The 16,877-nt window shown below is 45.6% G+C and overlaps 1 protein-coding gene across 1 annotated transcript; it reads right to left on the bottom strand.

Annotated features, from left to right (window-relative positions):
• Positions 1-14,270: 14,270 nt before the first annotated feature.
• Positions 14,271-16,154, bottom strand: LOC145412885 (uncharacterized). Its single transcript, XM_080282683.1, has one exon. It carries the CDS (start codon positions 16,152-16,154, stop codon positions 14,271-14,273), a length of 1,884 nt encoding a protein of 627 aa, XP_080138809.1.
• Between the last annotated feature and the right edge of the window lie 723 nt (positions 16,155-16,877).

Here is a 16,877-nt window from a genome sequence, read left to right as displayed (position 1 = left end):
AAACCTCCAGGTGGAGACCTTCAGGTAGAACTGCCCCTCACATGTACAACTCCCTAAATCTGAAAAAAATAAAGTCATAACTGTGAGATCTCGTTTTCCCTAACTAAGCCTAATAATCTAACCTAAAGAAAAAAAAAGATTCGAGGTAAGGCAAGAACGACAGTCCATACACCATGGTGTACTCGATTTGACAACAGGCGGCTTCCACGCCTCATCTTTCCAAAAGCTGGACATACCCTAAACAACTATTCAACTTATTAATCAACCCGAAATTACAACTCATAGGTACTGGTAAAAATAAATAGATGTGCATGTACAATCTGGAAAGACCCGGAAAGGCATACCTGACTCCATGTTCCCAGCCAGTTAAGGAAAGGACAAGACGTGCTCAGAAAAAAATAAAAAAGGAGTATATACAATATATACACCATACACCCATCATCTACGTGTACTGGAACCTCTCAGGCGGTGTCTGGGATCTTACACTAGGAAGTATCTCCTCCAAAGCCCAAATACGCTCAAAACACTCATCAATTGCAGATGGTTCCTGCTTTACACATACTCCCTCACGCATTTCAGTCTCAAGGTCAATTAATTTTTCAACCCGGGACTCCATCAAGAATTGTACAAACATGAGCAACCCTAGCAGGTGAAGCTCAGCTATTAAAATGTCCAACTGCAACACCACTTGCAAGAGTAGGCTCTGCAATCCAGACTTTAGCGTGGCCAAGAGGGGGCAAAAACCAAGTCACAGATGATGACCACTGCATGCTGGAACAGTCGGGAACTCAGATTGACAGAGACTCTCTCCCAGTAGTGGCCTCTTCAGATGCATGTTATTTTTCGAGTGGTCAAGTTAAGAGTGGTAGCATGCTAAAATGACGGGGTCAGTCTCCAACTCAGCCAACCCATGCCCTACCGTCGCGATTTCCCAAATTGCTCCTGGGTTACACATTAACAAGCTACTAGGTCAACTCTATACCGCCAGATCTCAAGTGTTATACAAACAATAAAGTTCGAGCGAGCAGAAATGTGTATTAACAAAACAAAACAAAAAAAAAAGGTAGAAATCTTCCCACCTACTAGCCTTACAGAATAATCCTGAATCAGTTGGAATGTTATTCAACAAAATATGGCCCTAATATCAAATTCCACAAAACTTAGCCCCCTTGTCCCAGGTTCAGTCCAATGTGGCTCTCCATAATCGTCCCTCTGAGCTCATAGTTTACTGGTCCGGTCTTCCGATATTCTTGACCTTGACCTCCACACTGGGACTTCGACTCCCGCACTGGGACTTTGACTCTCGCACAGAGCCCTGCTAGAAATTAATATGTACAATGAATAACGATTCTCCCTAATGCAAGTAATCCCTTCAGATGATCGAGAAAGTCTCATAATAAGGAAACATGAGTTACAAAGCTTAGCATTTGAATTAGAATAACACATGGCACTACAGACGCATAGGTCTGCTCAAAATAGTACATATTGTAGGGATAACATAGAAGAAAAGTACTATAACAAATAAGGAAGAATAACTCTACTTTAACCATGAAAAACATCACTGACTTGGTATCATTGTGCCTCACAAAGTAACTACGTGAACATTAACTCACAACTAACACAGCCTTAATAAGTACTGAACTGCAAAGTCATCCCAGCAAGTATTAATGAACAAATCACAGTTCCAAGGCACCTGATATTTGGCCCACAAAAATTACACATTTATCTGAAGCTCAGACTGAACTCTGTAGCTAGCATTCCCGTATTCCAGTTACACACTACATAATAATAATATAAAGTACAGTACACAAATATATGGGAAATACCTCACTATCCAGCTCAAGGAATACAAAGGAGGTGAGCAGGAACTCAGGACTCGCTCTTCAAATGAGGCCAATGGCGTCACTATTATCACTCTTGGGATATCTCTTATTCACGCCTCAACATATCAAACATCAATATCATCAAATTACTTACAGAATTCCTTAGAGAGGGGGGGAGGATAACGACAGCACCGACCAACTGCCACATTTCACAGTCGATGAGCGAGTGACACGCCAGTATTGCATGGTGGAAAAGGGGGGAGGGGGGAAGGATGACGGCTTACACAATTTAAAATTTTCATTTCTATAGAATCGTGATAGACCCAATGTGATGCCCTTCCCCTTAAAATTGCTTACCTGAAAAAAATGACGTTCCCTAGTTACAATAATTACTCTCCAACAACCTCTCTCTATTACCTTGCATTGAAAAAACACTGAAAATCATCGTGCCTCACACAACTTTGAGCATGCACACATTATGCTGGATTAAGTGACCACAGGCACTAGTGATGTATTGGATACTAAGTTTTAGAGCTCTGCGGAGGCGGAGGCGGAGGAGGAGCTGGATATCTATTTCTCATAAAATGCGGTTGCGGATAAAACTGAGGAGGTTAAGATATTAATTTTTGCGGACGTGGACACAACTGCGGATTATTTTTTTGTTTGCGGCTGCGGACGCGGATTTTTCATTTTACACAGTACAGTACATTTATGTGGTATAAAGTGACGAGTTTCAGCCACACTTAATTGTGTTACCAGGATGCGGGACAGGGACCCAACTCGTCATGCATCCCACAAACCACTTTCCCCAACCTCCACCCTTGGAAAGTAGCAAACTTTAACTGGTTGCTAATATTGGCTACTCTTGTTAAGCCACAAGTTGCCACATTTAATAGTCAGACTTTAGAAGTGGCATATTTTTCTTCAAAAACGGTAGTTTCTCTGCTTTCTCTCCCTGCAAACGTTCCTCTTTTCATCACGTATATTGGCAGCACCTCTAAACCGGACCATCACTTAGCGATGACCAAGAAAGTGATTGAAGAGACGAAGGGGATGACAGGAGGAAACAGCTCCTGTGAGAAGAGTGGAGAAACTGCAAGACAGTGAGAAGTTGGCAGAGTATAAGAGCATAGTGGAAGAAAGATTGGGAAGGTATGAGTAAGAGCAGTTGGAAGGTGTGGAAGACGTATGTAAGATATTCACGGAAGAGATAGGGCAGCGTGTGAGGTGGTTTGTGGGGTGAAGAGGAGATGCAGGGGTGTGCAAGGGACAGCATGGTGGAATGTTGAGGTGAAACGAGCTGTGGAACAAAAGAAGAAGGCATATAATGAATGACTAGCGAGTAGAGGTAGGGGAGAAGATGAGAGAGAGAAGAGAGACGTACAGTATATGTGAGCAGGAGAAGGGAGGTGAAGAGATTAGTGAAGAAGAGTAAGAAGAAAGTGGATGAAGAGTTTGGAAGGAAACTGAGTGTGAATTGGAGGGAGAGTAAGAACTGTTTTGGAAGGAGGTAAAGAAGGTAAGGCAGTGTGAAAGGAGTGATAGCAGGGGAGTGAAAGATAGGAATAATAGATTGTTGGTGGAGAAGAGAGAGAAATTCAGGAGATGGAAGGAGCACTTTGAGGACTTGTTGAATGTAGAGAGTGAGAGAAATGCTATTATAAGTGGTTGGGGAATGACTGGGAGAAGAAGAGATGAGAGTAGGGAGGAAGTGATCAGTAGGGCGGAAATAGTGGAAGCAATGAAGAAGATCAAGATGGGAAAGGTCCCAGCCCAGGAATTGATGGAATGTGTGGTGAAATGCTGAGGTATGAGGGTGAGATTGTAGTGGAGTGGATATATAAGTTATGTAGATTGGCTTGGGAAGAGGGAAGGGTTCTGGAGGACCGGAAATCAGGTATACTTGTTCCTTTATACAAAGGAAAAGGGGAGAGAGAAGTATGTGGTAACCATAGGTGTATTTGCCTTCTTAGTGTGACTGGAAAAATATATGGTAGAATACTCATTGATAGGGTTAGGCATATAACAGAGAAGCTAGTTGGAGATGAACAAGGGGGATTTAGGAAAGGAAAAAGGTGTGTAGATCAGATATTTGTTCTAAGATGTTTAGTGGAGAAGTATCTAGAAAAGGGAAAGAAAGTGTATGCTGCCTTCATGGATTTGGAGAAAGCTTATGACAGAACAGATAGACAAGGTATGTGGATTGATTTTATATTTTTATGGCGGCGCAACTGCCAGGGTCATATGCCGCCGTATAATAAAAAAGCAAAAACAAAAAACAAAGGATAAGCCACACAATCAAAAAGGAGAAATTCTAAATATCCTTAAGAACTCCTGCCTCCTTCACAAAGGAGAGGGTTGCCCCTCCCAAGGCACAGGCATCCTCCCCAAGCACGGAGGAAAGATGATACACACCACCATCCGTTTGGTGGTCAGAGAGGAACGACGCCGCAAATCCTCAAGACTAGGACACTCCACCAACAGGTGCCGAACAGTCAAGGGAATCAGAGTGTCATCACAGAATGGAGGAGGAGCCCTCTCCATTAAAAAACCGTGAGAGAAACGGGTGTGGCCAATGCGGAGGCGGCACAAAGCAGTCTCCCATTGATGAGGGAAGCCCTGGTAACTGAATGAGCCCACCTTCTGGCAAATCGAGCGCAACTTATTGGCACCCACAGCATCCCAATGCTCCTGCCAACAGCACCAAACCCTGAAGGCAATAAAGGAGCTTATATCTGCAGCAGGCAGACGATACAGAGGGGATTGTGCAAGAGGGGGACGAGCCGCTGCCGCCTTGGCCAGCTGATCAGCTTATTCATTCCCTGCCACTCCTACATGAGCTGGAACCCAACAGAAATCTACACGACGTCCACGACGCCCTAAAAGGAAAAGCCACTCTAAAATGGATAAAACCAAAGGATGAGAGGGATTAAAAGACTCCATTGCAGAAAGAGCACTTCGTGAGTCACTAAAAACAGTAAAAGCAGTGTGGGGGAGAGTGAAGAGAATCTGAAGGGCAAATAAAATAGCAGTCAGCTCAGCCGTAAAAACAGAAGCAGTCACAGGGAGGCTCCCACCTCGACAGAAGGTGGGAAACACCACATCAAAGCCCACACCCGCATCAGACTTAGATCCATCAGTATAAACTGGTATGCAGTCCCCATGAGAAGAGGCATGCTCTAAAAACAGAGAAAATAAAACCTGAGAAGGAAGGGAGGCCTTACTGGATGAGAAGAAACGACAAAATGTCACCCTGGGGAGACACGGTGGGGAGTGATCGGCACAGAAGGAACAGAGAAGCTAGACATAACTGACTGCACCCTGAAACCAAAGGGCTTTGGAAAGGATGGCCGAGGGGCAAAAATAGGTGACCGAGAATCTTGAGAGACCTTGACAAAGGGCACAGAGTCTGGGAGACGAGATAAGCGATACCAACATCGCATCAAAAGGGAAGAGCGGAGCAAGTCTAGAGGAAGGACACCAGCATCAGCCAACAAACTCGAAATCGGGGAAGATCGGAATGCCCCAGTGGTGAGACGAACACCAGCATGATGTATGGAATTTAAAATACGAAGCCGGGCTTCTGAGGCAGAGGAATAAACTTCACATCCATAATGAAGTTTGGATAAAATCAGAGACTGATGCAAGAGGAGAAGGGTCTTGCGATCAGCTCCCCAGTATGTGTGCGTTAAAACTTTCAAGAGACCCAATGCTCTGAGACACTCAGCTTTTACATACCTCAAGTGAGGGACCCAAGTCAACTGGCTGTCAATAATCAGCCCTAAAAACCGGGTTTCCTTTAAACACGAAATATGACGCCCGTCTAAAAAAAGGTTTGGGTCAGGGTGGACTCCACGAACGTGGCAAAAATGCATGGCAACGGTCTTCTTGAAGGAAAATAGAAAACCTCGTTCATCAGCCCATCTAGAGACACGGTTGAGAGCCATCTGCATCCTCCTTTCTGCCATTGACATCCATGAGGCAGTGACAGAGATTGATAAATCGTCAATATAAAGAGAGCCACGAACACCATCAGGGAGCACAGAAATAACGCTGTTAATTGCCACTGCTCCCTTGTGGCACACCATCCTCAAGGGGACGTGCAGTAGACAGCTCACTCCCGACTCGGACCCAAATAAAACGATTAGATAAAAACTCCGGGATAAAAGTGGGGAGTCGCCCATGGAGACCAAACTCATAAAGAGATTGTAATATACCATGACGCCAGGAAGTGTCGTACGCCTTCTCCAAATCAAAGAACACTGTGATATGATGCTGGTTAGTTGCAAAAGCCTGGCAGATGGAAGATTCTAAAGAAAGGAGAGCATCTGTGGTCGACCGCATCTTCCGAAACCCACACTGGACTGGAGACAAGTAACCACCCTTCTCCAAGTACCACATGAGCCGACTATTCACCATCTTTTCGAGGACCTTACAAAGGCAAGATGTCAGCGAGATAGGGCGATAATTGGTGGCCTGCAAGTGATCCTTACCTGGCTTAGGGATGGGGAGAACCACAGCAACACCCCATGAGGTCGGAAACCCACCAGTGCACCAAATTCTGTTATACAGTGACAACAGAAAATGAAAGGCTGCATCAGGCAAGTGGTGTAAGAAGGCATATGGGACATCATCCAAGCCTGGAGACGAGTCGCGACACTGCGACAATGCCGTCTGAAGTTCAGAAGCAGAAAAAGCAACACTATACGACTCCTCCGCAGTAGATGGAAAACTAATGGCCAAAGATTCCAGGTGCCGTCAGCGGTGTGCCGACGGGGATGAGGTGTCCTTCCTAGAGACATTAGCAAAATGAGCTGCAAATATCTCGGCAACAGACGAAGAATGAGCCACCACCACACCTGCATGAGATAAAACAGGAGGAGAGGGAACGGGAAATTTCCCTGAAATCTTCCTCACCCGTTTCCACACTTTTGTGAGAGGAGTCTGTGAAGAAATTGAAGAAACAAATGATGCCCAAGACTTCCTCCTAGCCTCCTTCATAACCCGCCGGGCATGAGCTCGGGCCCTCCTATATGCCGCTAAGTAACCAGGGTCACCTCGGTGACGACGAAGTCGGGAGAAAGCAGCACGTTTAGCCCGAACAGCAGAAGCATACTCATTGGTCCACCAGGGAACTGGACAGCAAGGAAAGTGACCAGTTGTTCTCAGAATACTCTGCAATGCCGCCGAGTGTAGTAAGTCTGTGAAATACTCAACAGCAGCATCAGTGCTGACAAAATCCTCCACACATCGGTTCGGAGAACACAGATCCTCAAAAACCGGCCAGACCGCCCTATCCAAGCGCCAGTGGGGAAGACGACGCCGAGGCTCACTCTGTGTCGATCTTAATATAATAGAGAAGTGGTCACTGCCATGTAAGTCCGGTAACACAGTCCATGTAAAATTCAGGGCTACCCCTGCAGAGCACAGAGACAAATCAATAGCAGTAAAAATACCCGTTTGACTATGGAAGTAAGTAACTTCACCAGAATTTAAAATGTACAGATCCACATCCTCCACAATGGAGGTTAACATAGTACCTCTAGCATCAGCTGTGGAGCCACCCCACAGGGGATGATGACTGTTCATGTCAGCCAGCAAGAAATAGGGTGAGGGAAGTGCACGAATAAGATTTTCAAGATCAACCCTCTCAATAGTGGCACTAGGAGGGAGGTAAAAAGAGCACACAGTATAACGACGGGGAAGGAAAATCTGGAGAGCAACAGCCTGCAGTGGAGTGTTAAGACTCACAGCAGTGAAAGGTATGTCACTGCGTACTAGAATAGCCACACCCCCACCATGACCCTGTCCAGGAAGAGGATCTGAATAAAAAACATGGTAACCAGGTGGACTGGGAGGCGCAGCATCACCAACCATTGTCCCTTGCAGGCAAACACACACAGGTGAATACTCAGCTAGAAGCCAACGGAGTTCCTCCCAGTTGGCTCGTAAACCACGGCAGTTCCATTGAATAATATTAGCCATTAAAACTATTGAAATAAAAAGGGGCAGGGGAGAGGGACAAACAGAAAACCATAAAAAATACTAAGAATATTAAAATGGAGGAACTAGATACACAAAAGAAAGGGTCACTTAGTGGAAACCACTGAGCGACCCTGAAAGACAATCTTCTTGGGAATGCGGATACGCCCACTAAGGGGCTTGTCACGGGCAGCAGCATGGCTAGAACGAGGGCCTGGGGTCTGCGAAGTGTTGGGAGACTTCACAGACACCCACTGCTGCCCAGCAGGAGAGGAAGTGCTACTCCGAACCCTGCCCGGGGCCCCCAGTGAACCAAGAGGTCGAGCAGGAGGGATTGGGGTCCTGGCCTCCAAACGTGGAGGGGGCAGGACAGGATCCTCCGAGGTAACCGGAGAAGGAACATCCGATACCCTGGAGGAAGAGGTGCCAGACTGACCTGACACCCCAGAAGCCCCCGAAGACCCAGAAGCAGGGTCCGAGGGCTGTTGCACAGATGGACTAACTACAGAGGATGTGGACTCCACGACCGACACCTTGCTTGGAGGATCTTCAAGACTCAAAGACTCTGAGGAACCATGATGACGTTTAGCGAATGAAGAATGTGCACCATGATTACCAGGGGATACCATAGACGTAGAGGTCGAGACTTGAACTGTAGCGGCAACCGTCTCAAGAGCAGGAGATTGTTGCACTGACATGGAATCAACAGATGAAGGCATAGGAGCTGACACAAAAGGAGGAACTCGGGTGTGCTGCTGGACAGGACGACAAGGACGGCTATGACCGGACAAAATTCTTGTAGTTAATGTTTCCGGTCTTTCAGATGAGGATGCTGTGGAGGGCCTATCTGACACGGTTGAGAAAACGGAAAACTTATTCCGGACAGGAATATAAGAAGCAATCGGAAGAGAGCGGGAAGAAACTTTTGTTGGTTGAGGAAGGTGAGAAGGTGCTGAGGCCGAACCAGATGTGGAGTTGGAAGAATTAGGGCAGAGGGAGGAGGCAAATGTCTTAGCCCCACCATCCTTCTCTTGTCTAAACAGAAGTTCCCGTCTGGCACTACCCAGGCTAATGAACTGTGAGTTAGCCAACTGAAGAATATCCTGCTCAAGGTGGTACCTCCTACATTGTCGAGAACTTAGGGAATGAGCCTCCCTGCAGTAAAAACAATAGGGATCCGACTCACACTCAATAGTAGGATGTGAGTCCAGGGCAGAGCAATGACCACACCAGGAACGATTTGTACAGTTCTTCCTCCCGTGACCAAACTCATAACATGAGTAACACTGCAGGGGACGGTCAACAAAAGATTTTACTTGAAGGGACAGAGGGCCAATTTTAACACGATCTGGGAGATAAGGACCATAAAAGGTGAAGACGATCATGTTACTATTTCCTCTGATCTTCGATACTCACTGGACATTATCAGGGCACAAATCAAGAATGTCATCTGAAAAAGCATACAGATCCTGATTATAGACACGCCCTTTGCTGTAATTGAATGTTCGATGAGGTTTGATGGCCTCAAAGAGGCCATCAGAAGGGCAAGGTAGATGGAGAAGCATCATGGCCTGTGTCAGATCCTTTGCTTGAACTAACACTCCTTTACCATACTTTTTGAGGTTGCTCTCAGGAAGCACTCCAATTTCTTTCTCTAGATACCTAGCAGCATGGATGAAGATTCCTCTCCCTTCTCTATAATATGCCACAAACCAATAAGGTGTGGGGGCGTGGCGCACCTTAGGAACACGCTCTTCAGCATCATCAAAGATGTTGGGGCAATAGTCATTTTCACAATCCATTACATTGTTTGATCGGATCAGCTCAACAGTACAGTTGGCCTCCCCTAGAGAAAGAGAATTCCTTGCCTCAAAAGCGGCTTTGGCAGCACTGCCAGAAGTGAAGGTCACGTAGCACCGATTGGACCTACAGTCATCATCATATCTTAGACGGATACGAACAATTGTTCCAAATGGTTTGAAAAGAGAGTGAATGGCACGGTAGGAAAGAGATGTAAACACATTAATCAGCTTAAGCGTATCCAGATTATAAGAAATCTCGGAAGACTTGATAGGTGACTCGCGGGGTCTACCAGCATCATTAGTAGCAGCAGCAGGAGTGCGAGCTCCAGCCTGCTCTTGCAAAGAACCACCATCACGACCAGAGGGTGATGTCTCGAGGGTCTGGTCGACCTCCCCTCGAGGACCAATGGTATTTTCAATGTTTATATCCATATAGAATGGGTTGATAATAAATGGCTCCAGGGGCCAGGAGCAACCGCCTATCGGGAATACGAGAGGACCGAGTGCTGGCCGCCGCGAGCGGGGTACCTCGTCCCCATGGGGGCTTCTCGGTTTAAGAAGAAACCCCACATGATCCGAAAGTTTGCCCACAGAAGAGCTAAGACCCCCTTCCCCAGCGCATCCCAGCCCAGACACCCAACCTCCAACCCAGGACAACCCCAGAAGGTGATCCCTCTGGTGGGCGGCACTGTTGACCCACACTGGCCGCCTAACTCCGGGAACCATTTAGTCTGGTCTCTCACTGACGACCTTACTAGCATGGGTAGCCCTCTCCCCCCAAGAGGGGCGGAGCAGGGGCCGAGGCCCCCTCTAGCCTCGCTTGCCAGGTCACAGGGACATGCAAGCCCCCCCACCATGACAAGGCGGTTCCCACCAGGGGGGAAGGTATGTGGATGGTATTGAGATTATATGAAGTGGAGGGGAAATTGTCGAGTGCTGTGAAGAGTATGTACCAAGGAGCTAGGGCTACGGTGCGAGTAGATGGCGAGCTGTGTGGGACTGAAACAGGATTGTGTGATGTCACCATGGCTGTTTAATATATACACGAATGGGGTTGTAAAGGAGGTGCAAGGTAGGGCATTGGATGTAGGGGTGGCTCTAATGAATGAGGGCGAGATTTGGAAGATTCCGGTGTTGTTGTTTGATTATGATACAGTATTGTTGAGTGAAGATGAATGGGAGTTGCAAAGTTTGGTGAATGAATTTGGGACAGTGTGTAGGAAGAGGAAGCTGAAAGTTAATGTAAACAAGAGTAAAGTTATGGTGTTTGAGAGGAATTAAGTCACAGAATGCACAGTGAGGTCGGATAGAGAGGATATGGAGAATGTGAGTGCATTCAAGTACATGGGTAGTGTGATGAGTATAAATGGAACTTAGGGGGATGAAGTGCTTGAAAGGGTACAGCAGGGAAGGAAGGTTGTTGGTTCACTAAGTAGTGATGAGAAATAGGGAGGTGAGTATGGAAGTTAAGAAGTCACTGTATGATAGTATTGTGATCCCTACCCTGACATATGGAAGTGAGGCATGGACCTTGCAAAAGGGGAACAAGTCAAGAGTGAGAGCAGTGGAAATGAGTTACTTGAGAGGAACATGTGGAGTGACGTGGAGGGACAGGTTGATGAATGAAGAAGTGAAAGACCATTGTGGGGTGGATGTGGATGTGGTTGAGAAGATTAGGAGAAATACACTGGGGTGGTTTGGACATGTGGAGAGAATGGAGATTGAAAGACTGGCGAAGAGGGTGTACGTAGGTAAGGTGGAGGGAGGGAGAGGGCGGGGAAGACCGAGGATGCGGTGGAAGGATGGAGTTGAGAGGTATATGAGGGAGGGGGGAGTGAGTTGGGAGGGGTAGTCAAATGGTGGGTGACAGAGCGACTTGGAGGAGTTTTGTCTGCAGCCACCCTTTGCGGGATTAGGGCGTCGGGCTATAGACAGATAGATAGACAGACCTCATAATAACTGTTCACTGGTAACACTGCCTGAAGGGCAACTCAGATACCGGTACTGTTGGGCAAGTTTTCCTAATTCGGTATATTTGCTGATGTTTGCTTTCCGCCATTTCAGTGGATCTTCATCTGCCCCCAGCCCAGCCTTTTCTCCTTGTGATATGCATGAACCATGTCCATCGTGTTTGTTCTCTCTTCTGTTTCTTCGTCACTACTGGATGCTAAGATCAATGCCATTGCGCTTTTTATAGAAGTGCCTGTGGTTTTTGAAGAGCTGGCCTTGGGTTCATCATTCCTTTTTCTCTTTTTTCTTGGTTCGTCATCCTCACCCACACTAGCACTTGCAAACTCATCGCAAAGGCGAGCTACTGTTCCTCGCACCTGCTTCGTAATATGCGAAGAAGAAGAAAATTATCTTTCTACCGAGGGTGAAGATAAGTTGCCACTCTGTAGTTGTTGTCCATTTCTAGTCCTGCAAATCTCTTGTCAATTTCTCCCTTCATTGTTTCTTTCATAGAGTTAACTATTTCCACACCTTTTTGGTAATCTTCTTGACTTAAGTCACCTGAGTCTAAAGCTAGTGGTGCGGATTCAATAGTGGTTGGCTGAAGGGCATTCTTGAGACAAAATGAGGGGTATTACATCGGCTACAGTTGATTGAGTCACTCATTGTCATAAAACTCTTAACCGAGCAGTAATATGCTCCCCAGAAATATTATCAATAGAGTTTTATAAGGTTCTTTGCATCATTGCACACTAAATCCTTACTGACCAGGCAAACACAGGTATCATCAAACAAAGTAAAGTTTTCATCTCTATATATTCAAAACAAATATTCACAATATTTACAATCAAATAAATTACTTGTCTTTAATGTCGGGTAACTTCAAACCAGCACTTCACCTCTGCCATTGTTAAAGGTACCTCAGACAATTAATAACCTCAAAGTTCGTTATTCTTATTAAAAGTCAGTATACTTAAGCAGAAACAGAGTCTTAAATGCATATTACAAGAATATCAAATAAATTTGTATATTAACGTTAAGTTAAAGTTAATAATGAAGGAATGATTGAGTCGGGAGTCACTGGAGCACGGCCCAGCCTCGGACCACCACACACCTTCCCGCCACCGACCGTAACCTTTCTGTTCCTCACTGACCGCAGCCATTAACTTACTAGATAAATTGAAATCATCACTGATTCACAGCACTGCAACAATTTCTCAAATAAATTCAATTGCACTCGATTCCAAAGTAGAACCACACGGAACGGTATACAGCTGCACTAGACACTCGTGGCGGTGGTGGTTAGTCCGAGCAAGGCCAGGGCTGCCAGGTGACTGCCGACTCGAAGCTGGTGAAATCCCTCCTCACCTCCTATTGGGAAAATGAACTTAACTTTAATACCGACTCGAGAACTAATGAAACATTGATGCATGAAAATGAATCTACATATCCAACAGTCACACGCTGGCTGTGACAAACCTCCCCCGTTAAGTAAGAAAATATATTTTCTTATCAATTTATAGTCATGATATATCTAATTACAGGTGTTGTACCAATTAATATTAACCCATACAAATTACAATTCCCCTTAAAGTAAATTATTTCAACATGAATGAATATCACCCGGAAAATTAATATGCAAAGTATATATCAACACCATTATTCTCCTAATCTACTAAGGTAGTCAGCTCCTACATTATCAGATCCTTTAATAAATCTTATGTTCACGACATATGGCTGCAATATCAGAGCCCATCTCATTAGTCTGCCATTTAAAGTCTTAGAAGTCTGTAAGTTGGAAAGGGGCTTGTGATCAGTCTCAAGAATGAATTGCCTACCATAAAGATATACTGAAAACTTCTGAACACCCCAGACTAACGCTAAACATTCCCTTTCTATGACGGCATAATTCCTCTCACGTGGCTGCAGCTTGCGACTGGCATACGCGACTGGCCACATCCGTCCATCCCGCTCCTGCAGTAGTATGGCTCCAAGACCACTGCCTGAGGCGTCGGTGCGTAACAATGCTCAATGACTGACGTTCGGCCAGGTATATCAGACATTACGTCATCATATTTAAGTAATAAGTCATTTACTTCCTGCTGTCGATTTGAAGTCAGGTCCTGGCTGATGTGCACGTTCTTCCAAGTTTCCTTCCTATCCAGGCTCGGTAGTATCAGCTTGTGTAGGTCGGCATCCTCCTCACATTCCACTACAGCTGCAGAACACACCGCTGCACTGACCTTGGAATCATCAGGCCTAGAGACATACCTCTTCAACATGTTAGCATGAAATGTCTTGCTCTTGCCATTTATGGTAATTATGTAATCCATTCCACCCTTCAGTGCCACAACTTTGTAAGGTCCTCTCCACTGCAATAAGAGTTTGTTGTGGGCAGTTGGCAATAAGAGCAATACCTGATCTCCTACCTTAAATTTCTTATCTTTAGCTTTCTTGTCATAGTAGTATCTTATCTTTAGCTTTCTTGTCATAGTAGTACTTATATCTGGCTTGTGACTTCCTTAAGTTCTCATGAGCAAGCTGGCAAGTTTCTTCTAACTTCTCCCTCAATTCAAAAACATATTGATATGTGGTGCGAACTTCTCCCTCCTTTTCTCTATCCCACAGTTCCCTCAGAATACTGGTTGGTCCCCTGACTGTCCTTCCATATAACAGTTCAAAGGGTGAGAAACCAAGGGTTACCTGGGGCGCCTCACGGTACGCGAATAACACTGCCGGCAGGTACCTGTCCCAGGATGAGGGCTGTTCGGCACACATCTTCTTGAGCATACTCTTCACGGTCCCGTTGAATTTTTCCCACCAGGCCGTTTCCCATTGCGTGGTATGGTGTCGTAGGAAGGTGCTTGATCGACAGTAGACGTCGAACCTCATCCATCATTCCTGAGGTGAACTGCGACCCTCTATCTGAAACCAGTTCTTCAGGCACTCCCACTCTGGAAAACATGGTCATTAGGGCCTCTGCTACTTGTTCAGTATCGATGTTGGGTAATGCTGTGGCTTCAGGATAACGGGTAGCATAGTCTACCAGTGTTAAAATATATTTGTTCCCGTTCTCACTCCTAGGCTGTATGGGTCCTATAATATCTACGGCCACACGCTTGAACGGTATATCAATAATGGGTACTTCTCCTAATGGTACTTTCCCAACCTTACCCTTAGGTATAGTCTTTTGGCATATATCACATGACTGACAGTGTCGACGAACATCTTCTCCCATTCCTGGCCAGGTAAAATCTTGCTGAAGTCTTCCTAAAGTCTTACTAGCCCCAAGATGTCCTCCAAACATGCATTCGTGTCCTACTTTCATTACTGCACTTCTTACTTTAGCGGGCAAGACTAGTTGTTTGAATTCTCGTTCATCACCATAATATATCTTATATAATAGTCCATTTTCCATAATTACCTTTGCCTTACCCTTCTTGTCTAACCACTTTCCATCCTGGGCCTTCTCAAACCATCGCTTCAGGGTGACGTCCTCTTCCTGTGCCTTCTTCATGTCGGCTGGAGTCATCCGTAGCTGGTCTGTTAGGTCAAAACTTCGTAGTGTCTGTCGTGGTCGGGAGGTGTGCTTCGCTGCTGCCCTGGTCACCACAGCACTGACAACCTTTTCCTTAAAAGGATCATTATCAACGAGCGGTGTAGCATCTGCAATGTTGCCAATTATGAGGTCATATATAGGAGTCTCCATGCACACAGCGACAGCTCTACCAGAATAGTAAGGGGAGACTATGGTGATTTCAGCTAAGGGATACTTGCACACTTGGGAGTCTATCAGCTTAACTAAACAATGTTTCCTTGTTAAGCACTCCCGTGGTACTAAGCTTTTCCTCACTACCACTGTACTACAGCCTGTGTCTCGTAGTACCTCCACCTCCTTACCACACATAGTACCTCGTGTAGTTGGCATGGCTGCTAGTGCACTCACCACCTCTACAACATGTCCACAGCCCAATACTTCTGCATGCGCACATACATCCCTCTTTTTCTCTTTACTATCATTATATCTTGATTTGGTAGGGCAATCATAGGATTTATGGCCAACTTTGTTGCACTTATAACATTGCACCCCCTTACCAAAAGTTGTAGTGTAAGCAGACCTTCCTGCTCGTTTGAAGTCTCCATCGTCCTTGGTTGCTTCCTGACCTTTGTGGGTGTGCTGGCTATTGGTCCGGGCGTTCTGGTACAATCCTCCGTGGGCGGTGGCATACCTCTCTGCCTTCTCTCTCATGTCATCGAAAGAAAGAGGCATTTTCTCACGAATATACATTTGTAAAGGTTTACCACACATTTTCAGAAATTGCTCCGAGATAAATAAGTTCGTTACACTCTCATAAGTCTTTTCACAGTGCTCCGATAGTTCAATCCACCGGTTAAGGAAGTTACGCAGGCGAGTTAAGTACTGAGCCACATTTTCACCACGTTGTGGACGAGCTGAACGAAACTTCTGTCTAAAACCTTCCTCTGTACATTCAAACCGAAGCAGTAATGCCTTTTTAACCTTCTCATAATCCCCCACCTCATCTTGACCTAAACGAGAGTACACTTCTAAGGCAATTCCTTTTAAGTATGAACCCATAAGGACCGCCCATGATTCTTTTGGCCAACCGGCAGTATTCGCAAACAACTCAAACCGGCGCAGATAGGCATCTATATCGTCGTTTTCATCATCGAACACTGGTAACTGCGGACCTTTCGCTCAAACACCAGGTGGTGCTGTATTAACAATAGAGTCATGCCTATTCATTGCCTGTAGTCTAGCATGCTCGAGCTGGAATTGTCTATCCTTTTCACGTTCACTGGCCTCTCGTTCACGTTCTTCACGTTCATGTTTACGTTCCCGCTCACGTTCGCGTTCCTGATGTTCACGTTCCTGTTTCTGCCATTCACGTTCGCGCTCCTCACGCTCCTGGATTTCTTTTGCGTGTGCAATTTCTCGTTCACGTGCCTCATGTTCACGCTGTCGATCATCACGTTCACGTTGTCGATCTTCACGTTCACGTTGTCGATCTTCACGTTCACGTGCTTGTTCTTCACGTATAAACGCGTGTAGTTGATCACACTCATAACCTAATTCACGACCTAAATCTAATAATTCTTTTGTAGACATAGTAAATAACAAATACTAAATTAGAATAACCCAAATAATACCTGCGGAAGCCTGGTCCTGTCACGGTCGCCAAATTGTCATAAAACTCTTAACCGAGCAGTAATATGCTCCCCAGAAATATTATCAATAGAGTTTTATAAGGTTCTTTGCATCATTGCACACTAAATCCTTACTGACCAGGCAAACACAGAT

The sequence above is a fragment of the Coenobita brevimanus genome, chromosome 94, assembly GCF_032717465.1.
Source record: "Coenobita brevimanus isolate Jiangsu-jjx chromosome 94, ASM3271746v2, whole genome shotgun sequence".
Taxonomy (NCBI): domain Eukaryota; kingdom Metazoa; phylum Arthropoda; class Malacostraca; order Decapoda; family Coenobitidae; genus Coenobita; species Coenobita brevimanus.
This window is presented reverse-complemented; position numbering and strand designations above follow the sequence as displayed.

What these genes read in the sequence shown, in the direction of transcription:
- LOC145412885 (XM_080282683.1), bottom strand. Translation starts at nt 16,154, where the DNA reads ATGGGTTCATACTTAAAAGGAATTGCCTTAGAAGTGTACTCTCGTTTA.